This window comes from Elephantulus edwardii, unplaced genomic scaffold (genome assembly GCF_000299155.1).
Source record: "Elephantulus edwardii isolate Elephantulus edwardi_28Jun2011 unplaced genomic scaffold, EleEdw1.0 scaffold00027, whole genome shotgun sequence".
In the NCBI taxonomy this organism is placed as follows: Eukaryota; Metazoa; Chordata; class Mammalia; order Macroscelidea; family Macroscelididae; genus Elephantulus; species Elephantulus edwardii.
Genome location: NW_006399777.1, coordinates 2,428,239 through 2,446,364, shown reverse-complemented (window position 1 = coordinate 2,446,364; position 18,126 = coordinate 2,428,239). Strand labels below are relative to the sequence as shown.

Sequence of the window (18,126 nt, the reverse complement as noted above, 5' to 3'; positions counted from 1 at the left end):
GATGAGGGTGATGGAGCACTTTCCCAGGCACTCAGCTCACCTCAGGCGGCCCTGGTGACACTGCCTGTGTGTGTCCACACTTAACACCAGGCCCAGCGGTGCCCCTCGCCCCCGCTTCCTGGTGGCCACCACCCCATTTCTGATTCCCATCTCCCTCTCCTCCCCGTGGCCATCTCTCCAGCCTCCTAGAATCTCACTGGGCCCTTGGCCTGGACAGTCTGGGGCCAGTGAGTGAGCTGGGCCCCGTGGTGAGCGTCCCTGAGCTCTGGGCACAACCTCTCAGCTCCGATCTTGGGTTCCTGAATGGGCACTGACATTCCCTGCCAAGACCCTCCTTTCTTCCCATTGAACTGAAACCTGGAACCGTTGACAGATGAGGTCGGCTTCAACCTTGATGACATGGTGGTTGGAATGGTGACGTCAACCATCTCCAGGGCCCGTAAAGAAACTGGAAGGGAGGCCGGTGCCTGTGGGGCATGCAGAGAGATCAGAAAGGGGATGGTCTTCCTGCCCCCCATGAACAGAGGTTTCGTCCAGCGGGGTCCTGGGTGCCCAGCATGTCTGTCCTCCCTGCCTGGGGCCGAGCCGCCTTTCACACGTTATTGACCTAAGGCCAGGCTACTGTCTAGCACTTTCACAGAAGTGGGGTTGCGGGAAGGCCGCCACTTTGTAGATCGCCCTTCTGGAAGGAGCTCGACCGACCAGAAGTGCTTTCTCTCAGTCTTTCAGCAAACACCTCACAGCTGCTGTGGCCAGGAGCACCCGGCAGAGACGAGCAGACGCAGGAAGTGGGGTCTGGGAAGAGCTCGGTCCTAATCAACCCCAAGCACGTTTCCAAAGCAGCTGGCTGGCCTCTGACGGCGACTCACTCAGGTTCCCAACACGTGCCAACGTGAGCTGATGGGACAGCGGCACCACAGCACTCCAGAGGAGGGTGACAAGAACCAGCGTCTCAGGACGCGGACCTGGCTACTCACCAGCTGTGAGCATGGTGGACTGCAGCCCCCATGCGAGCTTCCCGCTGGCCTTCCACTTGTGGGCCCAGCTGACTGCCCAGAGCAGCCAGTCCGCAGCCCATGGGAAGGGAGACCAAGACAGTCGACAAAGACTTTGCAAAGTAAAATGATTTTAAATATGTTCAAAGTGGGTTTATTTAACATACATCAGCTGCTGACAAATACTTTAAAGAAAGCCTACCCCTCACACATCAGCCCCATTTTCACACGATTAAATACAAATCTATGATCCCCCCCCCCATCAAGGATAAATGAAAATCTGTATTGACCAAGTCATGGTGTAGCATGAGAATGAAAGTCATTAATTACAGCAAGTCCACAGAGTAAAAAATAGTTTAATCAAGAGTCTTTGCCAACGCTGATCTTTCGGGTCTGTAAGCAGCCGTCTGTCGACAAGTGAGGCAGTTCGGGGAGGTAAGTTCTCACCCCAAGATCTGCCCGTGTCCATCGGCTCCGAGCGGACGTCACAGAGCCTGCCCAGCTCCCCGACGCCCTACCACCACTTCTCAAAGCAGATGTGCTCCCTGGGCACGTGGCTGCCCTCCAGCTGCTTGGAGAAAAAGTCCGTCATCGGAGGGGGCCCGCAGATGTAGAACAGGGTCTCTCTGGAAATAAGGTCTCTTATCTCCTCCTCCTTTATTCTTCCTTCTGGGAAAAACCACCAGCAAAGCAGCACATCAGGCCAGGTCTGCCCTGAGGACCAGCCCCCGAACCCAGCCCGGCTCAGCTGCAGAGAGGAGGAAGCAGGGTGAGCCGTGAGGAGCCCAGACCGTTCGCTGGGTGGCTCCACTGGCCCTGACCAGCCCCACAGCCCAGCCTACATGCAGATGTGGAGAGGAGGAAGGAGGGTGAGCCGTGGGGAGCCCTGACCGTTCGCTGGGCAGCTCTGCTGGCCCCCCAGGCAAGTTCACGCCTCGACTGCTTCTGACTCTAGGGACGGGTGGGAAGCTGAAGCTGATCCCGGTGGGGATTCAGAACCACCTTCAACAAATAAGCAGTTTTGCGAAATTTTTGATGCAGGAAAACCACTGAAATGTTCCTTAACAGCAAAGGCAATCGGCTGGGTTCAGTGGGGTTCCCTGCATGGACTCGGCCACACCAGCAATGAAGCCAAGGGCCTCCACGTACGACCACAGCCCCACGGAGGACACGCCAGCGATGAAGTCAAGGCCCTTCACATATGACCACAGCCCCACATGGACTTAGCCACACCAGCAATGAAGCCAAGGCCCTTCACATACGACCACAGCCCCGCGGAGGACAGTGGGAGAAGGCCCCCACGTGCAGGGCCAGCGGCACCCAGCGCTTCCTGCCCAGGACCACTCCTCTCAGTCCCAGGTGATGGCATTTCCAGCCAGCACTGACCCTCCGTCTAGTGACCGTGGGGACATGGCGGGCACCTGAGGGACTCACCAGTGACATATGGCTTGAGGTCTGCACTGATGGGCGTTGTCTGTTTGGTAACATGCAAACTGCACGCGATCTTCTCGGGAAATTCATTCACTAACTCGAGAATGTTCTTCTGGAATGTCAAGCATATGTGGTCATAGCACATGTTAGAGGACACACGCCGGCCTCCCCTCTTGCACATGTCTGTCCACCTCGCTGTCCCAGCCAAATGCAGGGCAGTGTGGCCCTAACATGACTGTCACACACACGCGCGCGCACGCCATCCTGCGGCCTCTCCTCCCTGTCCTCAAGCACCGGCTCCTAGAGCTGTCCACTGGCCACAGGCGGCCTTCTAACTGCTTCTGTTCTTTTGTTCTGGCTCCGGCAGCTGCAGGGCCACCTCGGTGACAGCTTCCTCCAGACGAGCGGAGTCTCTGCACATGCGGTGCAGGCCCGGTGACCAGCTGGGAGCGATCAGCACCTCCCTGTGCTGTGGAGCAGGCCTACATGCGGGTGTCCAGCTGGGGGCCTCGGGGACTGGGCACAGGGTCTGCCCCCACCTCCAGATTCAAGCCCACTGAGGCGACCCCCATCCCAGGCTAGCTGGGCGCCCCGCCCCACTCGCAGTCCTAATTGCCCTGTGTGAGATGCCTGCTTCATTCTCATTTGAACATGATTAAGCATTGTTCTCAACAATGCTTGATTACAAGACAGAACTGATGGAGAAAGTTCCTGGGTAATTGTGGTAACTGATCCCGTCCCAGAGTCTGTGCACGGCGAGCTGTGAGGCACTCCCCGGCCCTCACCCCCGCCAGGAGTCGGCTGCCAGTTCTTGGAAGTTGTACTGTTCACGTGTCCACGTCCCCCTCACCTTGAACAGGAGCTGGTGCCGTTCGCACTGCGGTTGGTAGGTGCTGCTGAGTCGAGTGTGAGGCACAGTGACCCAGTGACAGACCTGAGCCTTGTCCTGTCCTGTGCCGTCTTCACTATCTCTGACACACTTGAGCCCACTGCTGCAGCCGCTGTGTGAACCCACCTGGTCCAGGGGCTTCCTCTCCTTCGTCACCCCACACCTTTCCAAGGAACACCCTCTCCTAGCAATGTGTCCAGAGCATGCCAGGTGAAGCCTGGAGAACAGTCACTGTGCCCACCTCATAGCCTGGCCCCTCACCGTGGACAGGACCCGCTGCCCCGGCCCCTCACCGTGGACAGGACCCGCGGCCCCGGCCCCTCACCGTGAACAGGAGCTCGCTGGTGTTCCTTGCGCTGTAGAACAGGCTCACCGTGCCCACCTCGTACCCACGGCCCGTGGCCGCCCTCTCTCGGAGGAGGTCCGCTGCGTGCCGCAGGATGGAGAGCAGGGGGTTGATGCCCACCCCGCCTGCGATCAGCACCAGGTTTCTGGAGGCATCGTGGGGCTGAGGGTCAAAGAAGAAGTCTCCACCCACTCTCAGGGCCACTTCAGAGTCCAGCGTGCACTAGGACAAGAGGGAGAAGACCCTCAGGCCTTTCTCCGTGGTGCCCACCCCCAAGCGGCAGCAGGGCCACCTCCCGCCTCGCATTCAGATCAGAGGCCTGCGTGAGAAGCTTGCAGCCATCCGCCCGCCTGCGGACGGGACCCACTTGTCCCTGACACAGGCCACTGCTCTCTTCTCCGGCCCGATCCACATGCATGGTTGCTCTGAGAAAAGGCGCTTCAGTCCACTGGCCTGGCCCTTTGCTGACCCCCAGGCCATGGACTGGGGCGCGGGGGCGGCGGTGAAGCACAGCCCTCCCCCATCTCAGCAGCCTCCTGGGGTCTGAACAGGCACAGGCGCTCGACAGTGGACGTGGCGGGGGGCCTGCATCACCCTCCTGCAGCCAGTGGGTGACCGGTGCGCAGAGGTGGGAACACCGGGCTCTCTGAGGAGCCCACCTGCGCGCCTCGTCACCTGTCCCAGGTGGGGGGCATATGACCCAGGAAACACACGGCACTCAGGTGAGTCACAGAACTGTGACTCCACGTCAGGATGACGTGACGGTTAAAACCCAGAGTCTGCAGAGAGAGGCGCTAATCTAGGGGCTCGAGGGCCCAGTCTAACCACAGTCACGGCCAGCCATCCACACAAAATCCTGCGGTGCGCTCGCTTCTCAAGGACCCCGTCCTGCTCGCCCCGAAGCTGCCGCGGCATCACATTCCAAACAGCCCAGGAAGGAACATGCTTACATGAGAAGTAAACTGGATTGCACTGTTGCCCCCCGTGAATCAAGGAAACAAACTCCCTCTGAAGAAGTAACAAAACATCACAAGCTTTGTGTTGAGCCAAGTCCAGGATTTACAGTACAACCTAAGACACAGGACGCTCTGGCTACAATTAGAGTGGACGCGGCCTGTAGCCCAGCTCGCCGGCCACCAAAAGGCCACAGCCTCAGCGGTTTGCATCTCCACCTGAGAGGGTCTGAGCGCTCCCCTCCCCGAACACAGCCTCAGACGCCCGACGGGGGTCACTGAGTCATAGCTGTGAGTTCTGAGTGGTGTCCTCTCCCCAGGCTCTGGGGGTCCCCAGTGGTCAAGCTCTTGGCTGCTGTTTGAGCCCCGCAGCTGCTCTGTGGGAGAAGATAAGGCAGTCCACTTCCAGAAAGATCCAGAGCCTTCGAACTCCATAAACTCATGTTAAACTCACCGTCTCTGAGTCAGCTGTGACTCACAGGGGACCCCCCCCCCAAAATCAGGCTTTCTGAGGCTGTGATTCATTACGGGGACGGGACTGCTCGTCTGTTCCCCACAGCGCTGCTAGTGGACTTGAACCTCCAGACACACACAGCCCGCGCACAGCCCGCGCGCAGCCCACGGTGCCTACACCACAGAGCCCCCCGGGGACCCGCTGGCGTGTTCTGCTCTCTCCTGTGGGTCACCGAGTCCACACTGAGGTGACACAGGGCTGTGGGTGCCAACGTGGCTTCTGTCCTCTCCCACAACTACAGGGATCTAAGCGTCAGGCCGAACGATGGAGCAGTGACTGGCCGCTGGGATCTCCGCTGTGCTCACACACGAGGCCAAGGCAAGGCCTTCGGTCACTGTTTTCAGAAACCAGAGGGTTTCAGCCTGAAAGGAGGTAAGTAAACGGGCCCCAAGGAAAGTGAATGTTCAAGGAGCTGCTGTCTCTTCGGTGCCAACGTCACCTTGAGCCGCTCTACCCTCTCAGTCACCGGCTTCTGGGAGGGGTCAGCAGCCCCCTGGTCCTGGTCAATAAACCTGCTGGGGCAGCATGAAGACAGGACACTGTGCTGCACAGGGAGGTCTCAGCTGCCATCACACAGCAAACTATGCAGATTTCCTACTGCACAGATAAACAAAGGACCTTCCCACAGCCGCGCTGTCCCCCACAACAGAGCCCTTCCCCCAGCAGGAGACAGGGCCAGAACGGTGAAAATCAGGAGGACATTTAGGGCACTTAACCCCACGTCCCGACAGCAGCTGGCTGCCACCCGGCCACTGACCAGCCACTCAGAGGGCTCAGTAAGACCGATTCTCAGGAGGAAAAATCACGCCGAGCGTGGCTGCCAGGAAGCTGGCTGGGAAGAGTGGAGCAGGCAGACGTCAGGATGACCGGGTGCACACAGGGCCCCTGGACAGCCTGCAGCCTCTCACCGCACGGCCTTCCCCCAGGCCCGCGCTCCGAACGTGGATGGAGGGCACCAGTCCGCGATGTGTCCCCTTTCCACAGAGGCCTAGGCTGCTGGTCAGTCCGGGGAGCTGAGCGCAGACTGCGTGAGAGAGAAAGGCGCACAGGGCGGTGTGCTCACCTGGCTGTCGGTGTGCTCACCTGGCTGTGGACCCAGAGGGCAGGAGGGTGGGTGGTGTATTTCACAGCAAGTTCTAGAATTCTCTCTTGTTGGAGAAGCCTGGGACTGGAGCATATGGAGAAGCCACCAACCACAGGGACTCCGGGGATAGAGAAATCAACCCTGGAGGGAAGAGACAGAAATGATCAACGCGGAAAGAACGTCCCAAACGGGCCATCAGATGAAATCAACCACCTCAGCATGAGAGATCAGGGAAAAGACAGAAGGGCAAACAGTACAGTCAGGGGTGAAACAAAGGCATCCTGAGCAAGCTTACAAAAGAAGAATTATTCCAGGAGAATCTCCCAAATAACCGTAAGCCAACAAAGTGAAACACTGGCATGAAACGCTGCCGTTAGGAGCCCTCAAGTCGACTGTGACTCATCTACACAAACAAGTAAAATCACTTCACGAAGAAAGAGGAAATGTGGGTAGACCTATAAAGGGAGTGGAAAAGGACAGGCCTCCATTAGTTCACTGAGAACTCCGCAAATACATGGATTTCATTTCACTTCACTCCACATTCAACAGCCATGAGAGCAGTCGGTCACGAGAAAAAGACGAAGCCCAAGTATAAAACAGACAGGAGACAGGGAAAGAACTGTCACAGAGAAGCTATTCGAATGACCAGCAGACACATGAGGAAATGCTCCAAACCACTGGCAATCAGAGAGATGCAAATCAAAACCATACTCACTCCAGTAACAGTGGCAAAGTTTAACAGGGCAGCAAGGAATAGATGCTGGAGAGGATGTGGCGAGAAAGGAACTCTTACACATTGTTGGTGGGATTGTAAAACGGCGCAACCATTCTGGAAGGCAGTTTGGCACTTCCTCAAAAAGCTGAAACAGAAATTCCGTATGACCCAAGAATATGAGAACTGAGGCACAAACTGAGATTTGTACACCAGTGTTCACAGCAGCATTATTCACCATCGCAAGCACATGGAAACAGCCCAGATGTCCAACCACAATTGAATGGATTGAGAAATTACGGTACATTGAATAATGAAATATTATGCAGCATGCAGGAGCAATGATTTTATAAATTATTACCCAGAGGGACTAGAGAGCATTATGTTGAATAAATGACTCAGTACAACAAAGATAAATATTGTACAAAACCCTGACTGTAGAGTGAGTCTGAGGATCCAACGCAGGGCAGAGGGTGGAAGCAGACGGATGAGGATGTGCAGGGGACGGGGGGTGGATTAATCACAAGGTTGTACAATTTGATGGGGGGGGGGCGAGGGAAATTGGAAGAATTTGGTCTGAAAAAACAATGTATTCAAATTTTGTAAATAAACTAGTATAATTTAAAAAAAAAATAGAAGAACAAAAGACATGCTGCACTGGGAAAATCTGCTGTCAAGGACCTCTCCAAAGTGCTAACGAGCAATGAGGACAGTGTAAAGACTAAGGTGTGTCTGATTTAAGACGCAGTCTTTTCTATCGTTAAGCAATGAAGAAAGATGACTGAATTATAATGTTAATGCCTTTGAAGTGTGGCGTTGGAAGAGTGCTGACTAGCCCATGGACGGCCAAAAGACAACTGTGTCCTGGAGGAATTAAGTGAAAACGGTGCGCTTTCTGGAGAAACTAGTTCTTGCCAAGAGCCATCAATCTGGGGAGGGTGGAGGGTCAGTGGAAGAGAGGAAGACTCCCCCGGCTGGATGGAGCCAGTGACCGTGGGGGCTCGAGCTTGGTGGAGATCCCTGGCCTGGCGCAGGACAGAGCCCACACCAGGTCTGCCGTTCACAAGGCTGCTGTGAGTTGTCAGTTCAACTCTTAGGTGGCGGCACCCAACAGCAGCAATGCAGACCTCGCCTTCGCTCCTAAGAGCTCTGCGAACACACGTCGGCTCCCGAACGTGGACGGTCGTCAGGGAAGGCCCTGACCCTTCTGTCTCAACTGCTCTTGTGATTCTCATCCTTCACAAACTCTTCCCCAAAAAATCAGGAGGGACAGCAGAACAAGATAAAGACATCACAGGAGCAGAGAGAGACGGATCAGTATTCCTGAAGAAACCGACACAGATTCAGGAATGCAAGGCTGGCTTCACATGTGAAAATCCGTCCATATACGCACCACCATGACACGGGTCAAACACGTGACGCTGTCACTACATACAGAAACGGCACCTGACCAAAAGCCAGCGCTAACAAGGATCTGTCAGCTTCCTCACCCTGACACATGCCATCGATGGAAATCCCACAGAGGCATCATGCTTAACCGCTGAAGACAGAAAGCTCGGCCTAAGAACAGCAGGACAGGAGCGTCTGCCTCGGTACTCCCGTTCAGCGATGCACGTCAGGTTTTTCAAGTCCTCTAATACAACTCAACTATGTCCTGGAGATTTCTGAATTGCCAGGAGAGGAATGTAAAAAAGAAAGAAAAGGTACACAGAATGGAAAGAGCAAATAATCTGTATTTACAGAAGACATAATCTTATACATGGGGGGGAAAAAAAGCCCAAGGAATGAAATTTAAAGACTTGTCAGAACTAAGAAACTAGGTCAGCAGGGTTGCAAGATATAAAATTATCTTTATTTTTATACTTTAGCAATGCACAATCAAAAAAATTGAAAATGAGAAAACAATTCTATTTCAAGTAGCCTAAAAAAGAAATCAAATATTTGGGCACATATTTAACAAAATAAGTACAAGTGTTACCTATGGAACTACCAAATATTGGGGAGCAAATTACAGAAAATAAAAATAAATGGAAATCTATTCTTGACTGGAAGCCATAACACTGCTGAGATCACAAAGGGATCCTGTAGCTCCAAAATCACACCTATCACAACCCCAGTGGCTTTTCTGTAGAAACTGCGAAGTTTCAGGTGGAATTTTCAGGAGCAAGAATTATAATCTTGATAAAGGAAGACTAAACTTATGAGACTTTCACTTCGTCATTTCAAAACTTCCTACAAAATGACAGTACTCAGAGAGAGGAGCATGGCAGGAAGGCAGGAAGGCCGGAGGACAGAACTGGGAGTTGAGACATCAGCTCGGACACACTGACTTTCAACAAAGAAGTCCAAGGTTAATCACAAGGCCAGCAGAGCTCCCTGCGACCGACGGAGAGCCCGGTGGCCTGCAGGCCTGAGCTCGCCATCTCTGACACACTCAACCCCACTGTTACGGTCTCTTGGCCGCACGGACGTAGATCTGATTCCTGTGCATTCAGTCTGGAGAGACCCCCGTTCCCAGCTGCCTTTTAAACTGGTAGAAGACGTATCTGCACTGAGAACGTCACCAGTCTCTCAGTCTATCACACCGTCTCCACTATCATTTCCATCACAGAGGAAAGAACATTTCAAAGCCTGTTCTGAAATAAGTGCAGCGCTGGCTGTCAGCGGGAGGGCCATGTCCAAAACAAGTCAGACCAGTGAATTCAACTGTTAGACATCTGTGATCTGCCCTGGGTTCTAGGGCATCTTTCATCATTTCCAACATTCCTGGGTTCATACTTTGCACAATTTGACACTCAATTCTTCCTTAACGTTTACAGCGGTTTTCTCTCGTTTAGTCAGTTGTGCTCCATCAGCAGACAGAAGTCCTGGAAGTTGATTCCACCCCCATCACTCAGGTCAGTCGGATCCTTGGTGAAGGGCCAGCTTCTCCTCAGGCAGGCCGAGTGCTTCACAGCTCAGGACCTGTTCCCAGCACGGAGGCTGAACGTTCTCTGCTATGCATAAGGCTTTCACTCACAGGTCCTAGCTGGGAGCCCCCCGACACCTGTCCCCAGGGATGACCCTGCTGGTGTTCACGACACTAGGAGCAGAGCCTCCACGTCACAGCCACACACACCTGAGCCAGCACTGCGAGCAGACGAGCGACGGCGGCAAACAGGAAGGTCACGTCAAAGAGCATGGACTGCCTGACACACTCTGCACGAAGCCTCCAGAACAGGCAGGAGTGGGGAGACCCTCGATGACACGGACGGATGACTCAGCGACTGTGGCCTGGGCTTCAGCTCGGCAGAGGCTGGGAGGGGGCACTGGTGAGGCAGGGCCTGCTGTCCAGAGGGTCAGGATCCACCTGTGACGCCCCAAAACAGACACATGATGTAGCCCCGTGTGTCCATGGGGGAGGGTGAGACGTGGGGGCTGTGACCAACGGTGGGACAGAGTTCATGCAATGATGAAAATGGCCCAAAACGGACTGTGCTGAATGACTGACTTCAAATGTGCCCAACTAATGACCCGGGCACATCTCAGCGTGGCTGGTGTTTGATGTACAAACAGCAAGAGGTCGGAGGGGTGAAAACACCGCGCTTCCTTGTCATCGCCAAGCGCCCAGGCTGACGTGGACCCTGGTTCTCTTTCCTGACCACACCACTGTGGTGTACACACTGCTGTGATGTATGATGCCTGGTGTCAAGTCTCCATCAAGTCAGTCCACAGACACTTTCATTTAATGGGATTCTAGGAACTGCTGCAAACTGAGTCACACGCCAAGGAATGAAAAAATGATTAGATTCTCGGACCACAATTCTCAGGCTCGTGTATCCCAGAAACTTAAATATCTGACTGACATGTCTGTCAGCCAGCCAGGGGCAGAAAGGACCCTTTTCTGCAGTTCTTTTGTACCCACAGGCTGGCATGCAAAGCTCAAGGTGCCCTCTACTGACCTGATCTATGACCCTCTGAGACTTGTCTGTCTTCTCTAACCCAGGACCTCAAATAACCAGCCATTTATAAAGCAGTGTTTTTAAAAAATAAAAGGCTAGTTATGGGTTGGAGGTGCTCCAGAACACATCTCCTGTCTACTTTTGACTATTGTAATACTCTTGCTTTCAGACGACACACACACTTTGAAGAGATGCTGGCCACCATGGTTAAGCCAGTACTTCTGACAGCATCCCCTCCCAGTGCAAATGCTGTGAAGAGGCCGCCCAGGAGGCAGCCCAGCCGTTCCTGTGGCGTCCTGAGCTCGGGCGCCCTCTGCTGACAGGTGCCCACGAGGACCGGGCGATGCCCGCGAGGACCAGGTGATGACCATGAGGACCGGGCGATGACCATGAGGACCGGGCGATGACCATGAGGACCGGGCGATGCCCCCGAGGACCAGGTGATGACCATGAGGACTAGGTTCTCACCTGGTCCTGAGTGAAGGGGCTCTGCGCCCAGCACCAAGCTCCCATCACAAAACAGGATTCCTTCTCCAGTGACAAGTTACTAATGCCATCAAAACCCTACCTCGATGAGATTCAGAAAATGCTTAATGTTCACTATGAGAGCTCTCCGAGGGCTGGCCCTGGCTCCCCAAGCTGAGGACCCCACCCCAGAGGACAGGCAGGTCTGCAGAAGAGAGGAGGGAACAGGGACTCACATGTCTGCATGAGAAACAGCAGCCTGTGCCCACTGAGAGGACCAAGGTCTGGACACCTGGTCAACGTGTAAACTGTACACCTGGGGGTCCAGACCTCCACCTGTCCACATACTGAGGACCCAGGGCCAAGACCTGGCCAGCGTGGACACTGCACACCTGTGGGCTCACACCCCCACCTGCCCACACGAAGGATCCAGGGCCGGACACCTGGCCAGCGTGTACACTGCACACCTGTGGACTCACACCCCCATCTGCCCACACGAAGGATCCAGGGCTGACACTGGCTCAATGTGTAAAGCGAGGCTGAATGAGGGCACTATACGAGGAGACCCCCAGCACTTCAGCCCTTCCTGCGAGTCCTCGACTGCCCATGCAAGCTGTCCACAGGGCCCCTGGTGCACGCACAAGCACGTGGGTGTGAACAGTGCAAAGGCACAGTGTGTCTGTCTCGGTGCTCTGGGAGCTCAGTCCACCAGGGAAAGGGACCAACGACATCATCATGATCTATGAGCGAGTCCACTGGGGGGGGCAGGGAAACCACCCCTGCTGCTCAGACGGTTCCGGTTCCTGAGGACCCCGACTGGCATCACGGCAGGACTGTGGCTCACGTGCGGCATTCCGAGGCCGGAGCTTCACAAACACCTCACCAGGCCGGCCTTTAGGGTGGACACGAAGTTCCAACCTGTGGGCTAGCAGCCCAGTCACCTGCCTGCAGGAGCACAGCTTCCACCACGGCTGGAGGGCGCGGCTCTGGTGGCACAGTCTCTAGGGGGCTGCACTACTGACCTGAGGCTGGGCCCCTCTGCGGGTCTGAATCCACTGACAGCTCCCAGGGGGAAAAGCAGGCAATCTCCATGCAGTTCCCGGCCTCAGAGACACGAGGCGGTCAGCTGGGAGTTGGTCCTTCAACCTCGGTTACAGGAGCTGAGAAGACCGCAGAGCAGCGATGCTGCCTCCCTGTGTCCCACACACTGCTCTGCAGGTACACCAGGGGACAGGTACACCCAGGAGACAAGTACACCCAGGTGCCACCTAGGCATGCCAGCACTTTCTGTGTGCTGAGTCCCGGGCTCAGCGTCACGGCCACAGCCCTGTCCTGCTACAAGAAGGCGATCAGTCTATCTCTCTAATCAGGTCCCTCTCTGTCCCTTCATCCTCTCAGAAGAACAAACCCAGGAGGGCCCAAAGTCACTTTCCTGTGCAACTCGCTCCATCCTGTTCAAAGTCCCTAAACCAAGGTCTAGGGCTCAGGTGTCCCCTCTTCCCTCTGCAGGACCGCTCCGGCCTCACTGACCCTGGGAGCAGTACACGGCACAGGCCTGGGTGTGCCCAGAGCACTGACACCTCAGGCAGCGGGTACAGGGTCCCCAGGCTGTGCTGACGCCCTACTCCACCCATGGCTGCTCTGCAGGGTCACAGCAAAGCCAGGTTGGTGACATGACCTCACTCCTAACCCTGCCTGGATTCTCCGTAATCATCTCAGCTTGTACCCACTGGCATTCCCATCAGGGCGGCTGCAGACCCACTGTGAGAACAGTACTGGGGCAGCACACGGGTTTCTCATTCCAGAGTCCAGGGTGAGCGGGTCAGAGTAAGTGCAAAGTTGAAGGTCCCCAGGCAACACTGAGCACGGGCCACAGATGACCCGCAGAAGGGCAATATGGACAGGTACATCGTCACACCCAGGCCTCCACTCTGGAGTGACCACTGCTGAACGCAGCGCTGCCCAACATGAATTTAATATGTACCACACAACATGTGCACAGATTGCAGCAAATTGTTCCACAAACGCAAATTATTGCAATCAGCATCTTGTTTCCTAGTTCTAAATTCAAAGGCAAACTATTAACACAAGACTGCTAACTCTTGCTATTATCACACTTGCTATTATTACACATCCTCCTTCTAACAAAACTCCATTTCCAGATGGACTGCAGAATCAGGTCAGCGACGCCTAAGAAACACCCTCAAGACAGACGGACGAGCCAGAGACCCGCTTAGAGATGAATGAGGTATTTACATGCGGGACCCACACACCCAAACACACCTATCGTAGGGAGACACAAGCCGCTTTATTTACAATTCAACGTGGATCGTGGCTCCGTGAAGCCATTCGGAGCAACACTGGGACAGCTGGGCTGTTACCCTGGCAGCATACTGATGAGTTCTCACAGGCGGGTGGGACAGACGCATGGGGGTGTGGTGTGTGTGAAAGAGTGTGTGTGTGTCTGTGTGTGTCTGTGCGTGTGAGAGAGAGAGAGAGAGCGCGCGCGAGCACACTCACATGTGGGCTGGGCCTGGCTGGGGAATCTGAATAATAAATCAATGAAGAACACTATTTAAGTTCAAGCCAGACAAGGTCTGAGGGAAGGTAGAGAGCGGAGATGATGGGAATGGGGTTGAAATTGTGGTCAGCACTGTAAGGACTCAAGAAGTCTTTATGTTTTTGCAGATGGCTTCTTTTGCTCTGTTTCATATAAAGACCAGTGTCTGATAACATATGACCCTCCAGGAGCACATAATTCGGGGCGGGAGCACTCGGAGCAGGAGCACTCTGAGTGGGAGCACGCGGAACGGGAGCACTCGGAGCAGGAGCACTCGGAGCAGGAGCACTCTGAGTGACAACATCTGCATCTCCACTGAGCAGCCTCCCCGTCAGCACGTCACTGGCGTGGCCACTACCATGAGTGGGACGAGCTGCCATGTTTCAACAGAGAAAACTCAAGGCCGCGGCTGTCTGTCCAACGAGGAGGCCCTGGGCTCCGCACCAAGGGGCATCTGAAGGGAGGGGACGGGGCCCAGCCTGAACAGAGCACCCCATGCCTCAGAGCGAACGGCTGGCCACAGACAACACCCCTTCCATCCGATGGCCCCATCCCTGCCACACACACGGGAAAACGGGACAGCCACTCACCACTGGCCGGCTCGAAAGGCCAGGTCCTTCTTAGCGACATGGAGACGGAGCATCTTCACGGAGGGCGACTCGTCGGCCAGGCCACACACCTTCGCCGTGGACACGACCTGAAACCAAGCACCACCTGCCGCTACGGTTACTGTGCCCATGACACAGGGTGGGGAGAACTGGACAGGGCGGGGGCTGAAATATATAGAGATGTGGGCTTTAAAAACTGGAAAACCAGGCAAAACACATTTTGCTTTAAAACACTACCTACCCGTCAGGTGAAAAAAGGGTCAATTTTCTTTTTCAGAGGCTTATTACCATAGTAGTTTCATCACACACAGAAAAACTATCTGTTCCAGGGCTCAGGTCTGCTGTGGGCCGTCCCCACAGCCCATGAAGCAAGCACAGAATCACAAAGAGCTTCGTGGCAATTTCACAAAAAAGTTGTGTGTCCATGACAGCTAATTGTTTTTTTAAGTTGAATTTATGTTTTCATGTCATTCTTATAATCTCTTTTTCTAGTAATTTATTTTTACTGTTTTGTTAGTTGCCGTCTAGTCAAGCATGACTCATAGCGACGCTATGAACAAAAGGCCTGAAGCCTTCCTATAACTATCGTTGTTTCTCCAAGTTCATAGTTTCCAGAGGCATGTTGTTTAGGAAGTGGATGCCACTTCTGATTCCTTTTTCTCTAATTTACAAAATTATCAGTGCCTACCAAATTGAAACGAGTTCTTTTCCTCAGAGTCTGAGAAGCATATTTCAAATGACCGATAGGATTTGTGGATAGCCCTAGAAAGGTCTGACGCGGACACTCCCCAGCTGACGTCCCTCATGCTAACAAGACCTCGGCTTCAGGCCTCCTTTCACCCTTAGCTTCTCTTCCTGCCCTAAACCTGGGACATCATCACAAGAGGCAACAATTCGTTCAACCTCCTCCCAGGCGCTGTGCTGCGACCCCAAAGGCAGGCGGGCCGAACCCAAGGAGGACAGGCCATCTCCCGCATGTGAGGCAGAGCCGCGGAGCGCCAGCCGGAAGCTGGTTCCAACCTGAAGGCTCTGACTACAATCTGGGAGCAGCTGATGGCAATGTGGCCAGAGCCCTCAGGGGGTGCGGTGGGAATCTGGGGTGGTCAAGACACCTTCATTGTGCTGCTGGCCCATCCAGGCCCCCTTCTCCATTCAGTGGTCAAATAAAATTATCAGCAGGAGACATTTAACAAAACGATCTACTGGAAAATTCTCATCGTGCATGGCAACTTCTCACATTGAAATCCTTCCTAAAATCTCTGTCTCCTGCAAGTCTCGTCTTTCCACACGCCTGTTTCTCTGTGAGGACGTGGAGGCATTTTATGGCTGCCCCTGTGTTCCTGTCCACTTGTGCCATCAGCCCTTCCAGCCTCATGGCCTTCTTTCATATGCAGTCGCCCCCTCTGCATTGCAGGCCTGGTGTCAAAGGGCACTCGCTGTCCTAACGTAATCCAGGACCAGATCACACGGAAGCACGCAGTTCAGCAGAGTCAGCGTAGAGTCAGCAGCTGCACCGCTCAGCCCTGCTCCATCACCTCCCAGCTGACCGGGGGACCGAGGGCATGGTACCTACCCCCCAGGTATGGAGCCAGCATCCTGGACCTCACAGGCTGCGGGGAGGACTGAGCCAGTACGTGTGCACCCCAATAATCACTCCATAAGTACATAACAGATCCTAACTCATCAGTCACTCAGGATTTATGAATCACATGTCAGACTGGATTCACTCTTCATTCTACAAGCCACTGCTCCTGGGCAGTTGCTGGACCAGGGATCACACTAAGGCACTGTGGCAGGGTGGCAGCCTCGGACCCCATGCACATCCTTAGAGCCCCTACTATGTGCCAAGACGGTTCAGAAGCGGTGTTTTCCTTCAATCCCCGTGGCGAGCTTTTGATTCCTGCGTTCTTGCTGTTCTCCGACTGCAGGTAACAGAGCCCCGGCCGTCCCGTCACTGCTCCGAGGTCAGCCTCGCTGAACGGCCGGTCGCCATGCCCACTGACGGTCATCACTCAGACTGCGCTGGCTCGGCTATTTCACCGAGGAGCGTTCCGCTCACCTAGCACAGCCCACAGTGAACCCAGAGGGTCCCCTCCGGCTCCTCGCTGGCCCCTCTTCACCTCGACCTTTGCAGAGGCCTTTCCAGCAGAACTGCTCAAACTAGCCACGTAAAACACCTCACACAGTTATTGTAAAAACTGGCACCGTGTTTACCACTTAGTATTGCGTACCTGATAGGAATACTGCATCTTCTACCACAAATACTGTGCATTAAAAACATGAACCAAACCTCTTCCTAAGGCCTTTATCGTCCTCTGAGCTCGCTTCCTAGAACTAGGTCAAGGAATCACAGCCTTTGGGAGATGCCAATTTTCTTCCTCCTTTTACTGACTATGCAAAACCCGATGGGAAAGACTCTGTTCTAACAGTTGTACTGACTCTCAACCTCACTGGATCCAGAGATTCCACAATTGAAACCTCAACCAGCCGTGGTCCAAGTGAAAACACATGGTGGGAAACGAAGCTTTCTGTAAAATAACACGGAGACCCTTCTACTGTTCCGTAAAACAACAGTGGCCCTGCCGACTTCGAGCAGCACACATTTTCAACGCTCGGGCCGACTCAGCAGTGAGAAGGGAAATGCCATCGCACTGACTGGACGGCTGGCTCTGTGCCGGACACGGTGAGCGACTGCTGATAGGACCCCTGCAGGAAGCAGACCTTCTCAGTGGGAAACCCGGCCGGTGCCCCTGCTCACACCCAGTCACGCATTCTATAGCTTAAACGTTCAGGCCGAGTCAGGGTTAAAGAGGCCCTGAGACGGAAATGGAGTTAAGACACAGACTCAGAGCTGGAGGACACCTTAATTATCAAAAAGAACAGGAAGTCATTTTACACACAGGACCTCCTGCTCGAGACACTGCATAAATCTGACAAAGTCAACCTGCTGAGGAGGGAGCTGATGAACCTGTCCCATGTAGGGGAAGACCACAGGGTCCTGCCAACTGCACAGCTGGACTCCTCACGCAGCGAGGCCATCAACACTCCTGGGGGCATAACGCCATCCTGCACCGCCCGCGGCCATCCCCCTGGGCTGGGTCTCTGCCCTGCCTCCACTCCTAGAAGCTTCTCTGCCCCTTCCTCTCCTCCAAAGCAAACACAACCTGTAGGGTCTCCTACCTCAAAGCCCCCAGACACCAGCAGCAGATGCCTACCACATAACGCTGCTGTATAAAACACTCTGCAAATATCGATTCAGTTGCTTTTCACAACAAGACCCACCTTACAGAACACCAATTCCAACTCAAGCCGCCCACAGGACCACGTGCCGTGGCTGCACGGCGTCTCCAAGGCTATTCAATCTCCACAGAAACGGGCTGCCTTACCCCTCTACTAAAGAGCGGCTGGTGAATTTGAACTGACAACCTCCTAAGTGCCTTCCTCCCTGGATGACAGGGTATTATCACGATCCTCCTGGAGATAGTGAAGGATGGCACCAGGAGGAAGGACCTTGGAGGTGGTGAGGATGGTACAGGGAGGAGGGACCCTGGAGGAGTTGGGGATGGTACAGGGAGGAGGGACGCTGGAGGAGCTGGGGATGGCACCGGGAGGAAGGACCCTGGAGGAG

General features: G+C 54.5%; 1 protein-coding gene across 1 annotated transcript in view; it reads right to left on the bottom strand.

The window, feature by feature from the left end:
* Positions 1-1,509: 1,509 nt before the first annotated feature.
* Positions 1,510-18,126, bottom strand: part of OXNAD1 (oxidoreductase NAD-binding domain containing 1) — a 30,793-nt gene continuing 14,176 nt past the window's right edge. The window contains exons 4-8 of the mRNA XM_006883403.1: positions 14,481-14,587; positions 6,212-6,353; positions 3,641-3,883; positions 2,430-2,538; positions 1,510-1,664 (exon numbers count right to left, since the gene is read on the bottom strand). Of these exons, the coding sequence (XP_006883465.1) occupies positions 1,510-1,664; positions 2,430-2,538; positions 3,641-3,883; positions 6,212-6,353; positions 14,481-14,587 (756 nt within the window). The remainder of the gene's footprint in view (positions 1,665-2,429; positions 2,539-3,640; positions 3,884-6,211; positions 6,354-14,480; positions 14,588-18,126) is intronic.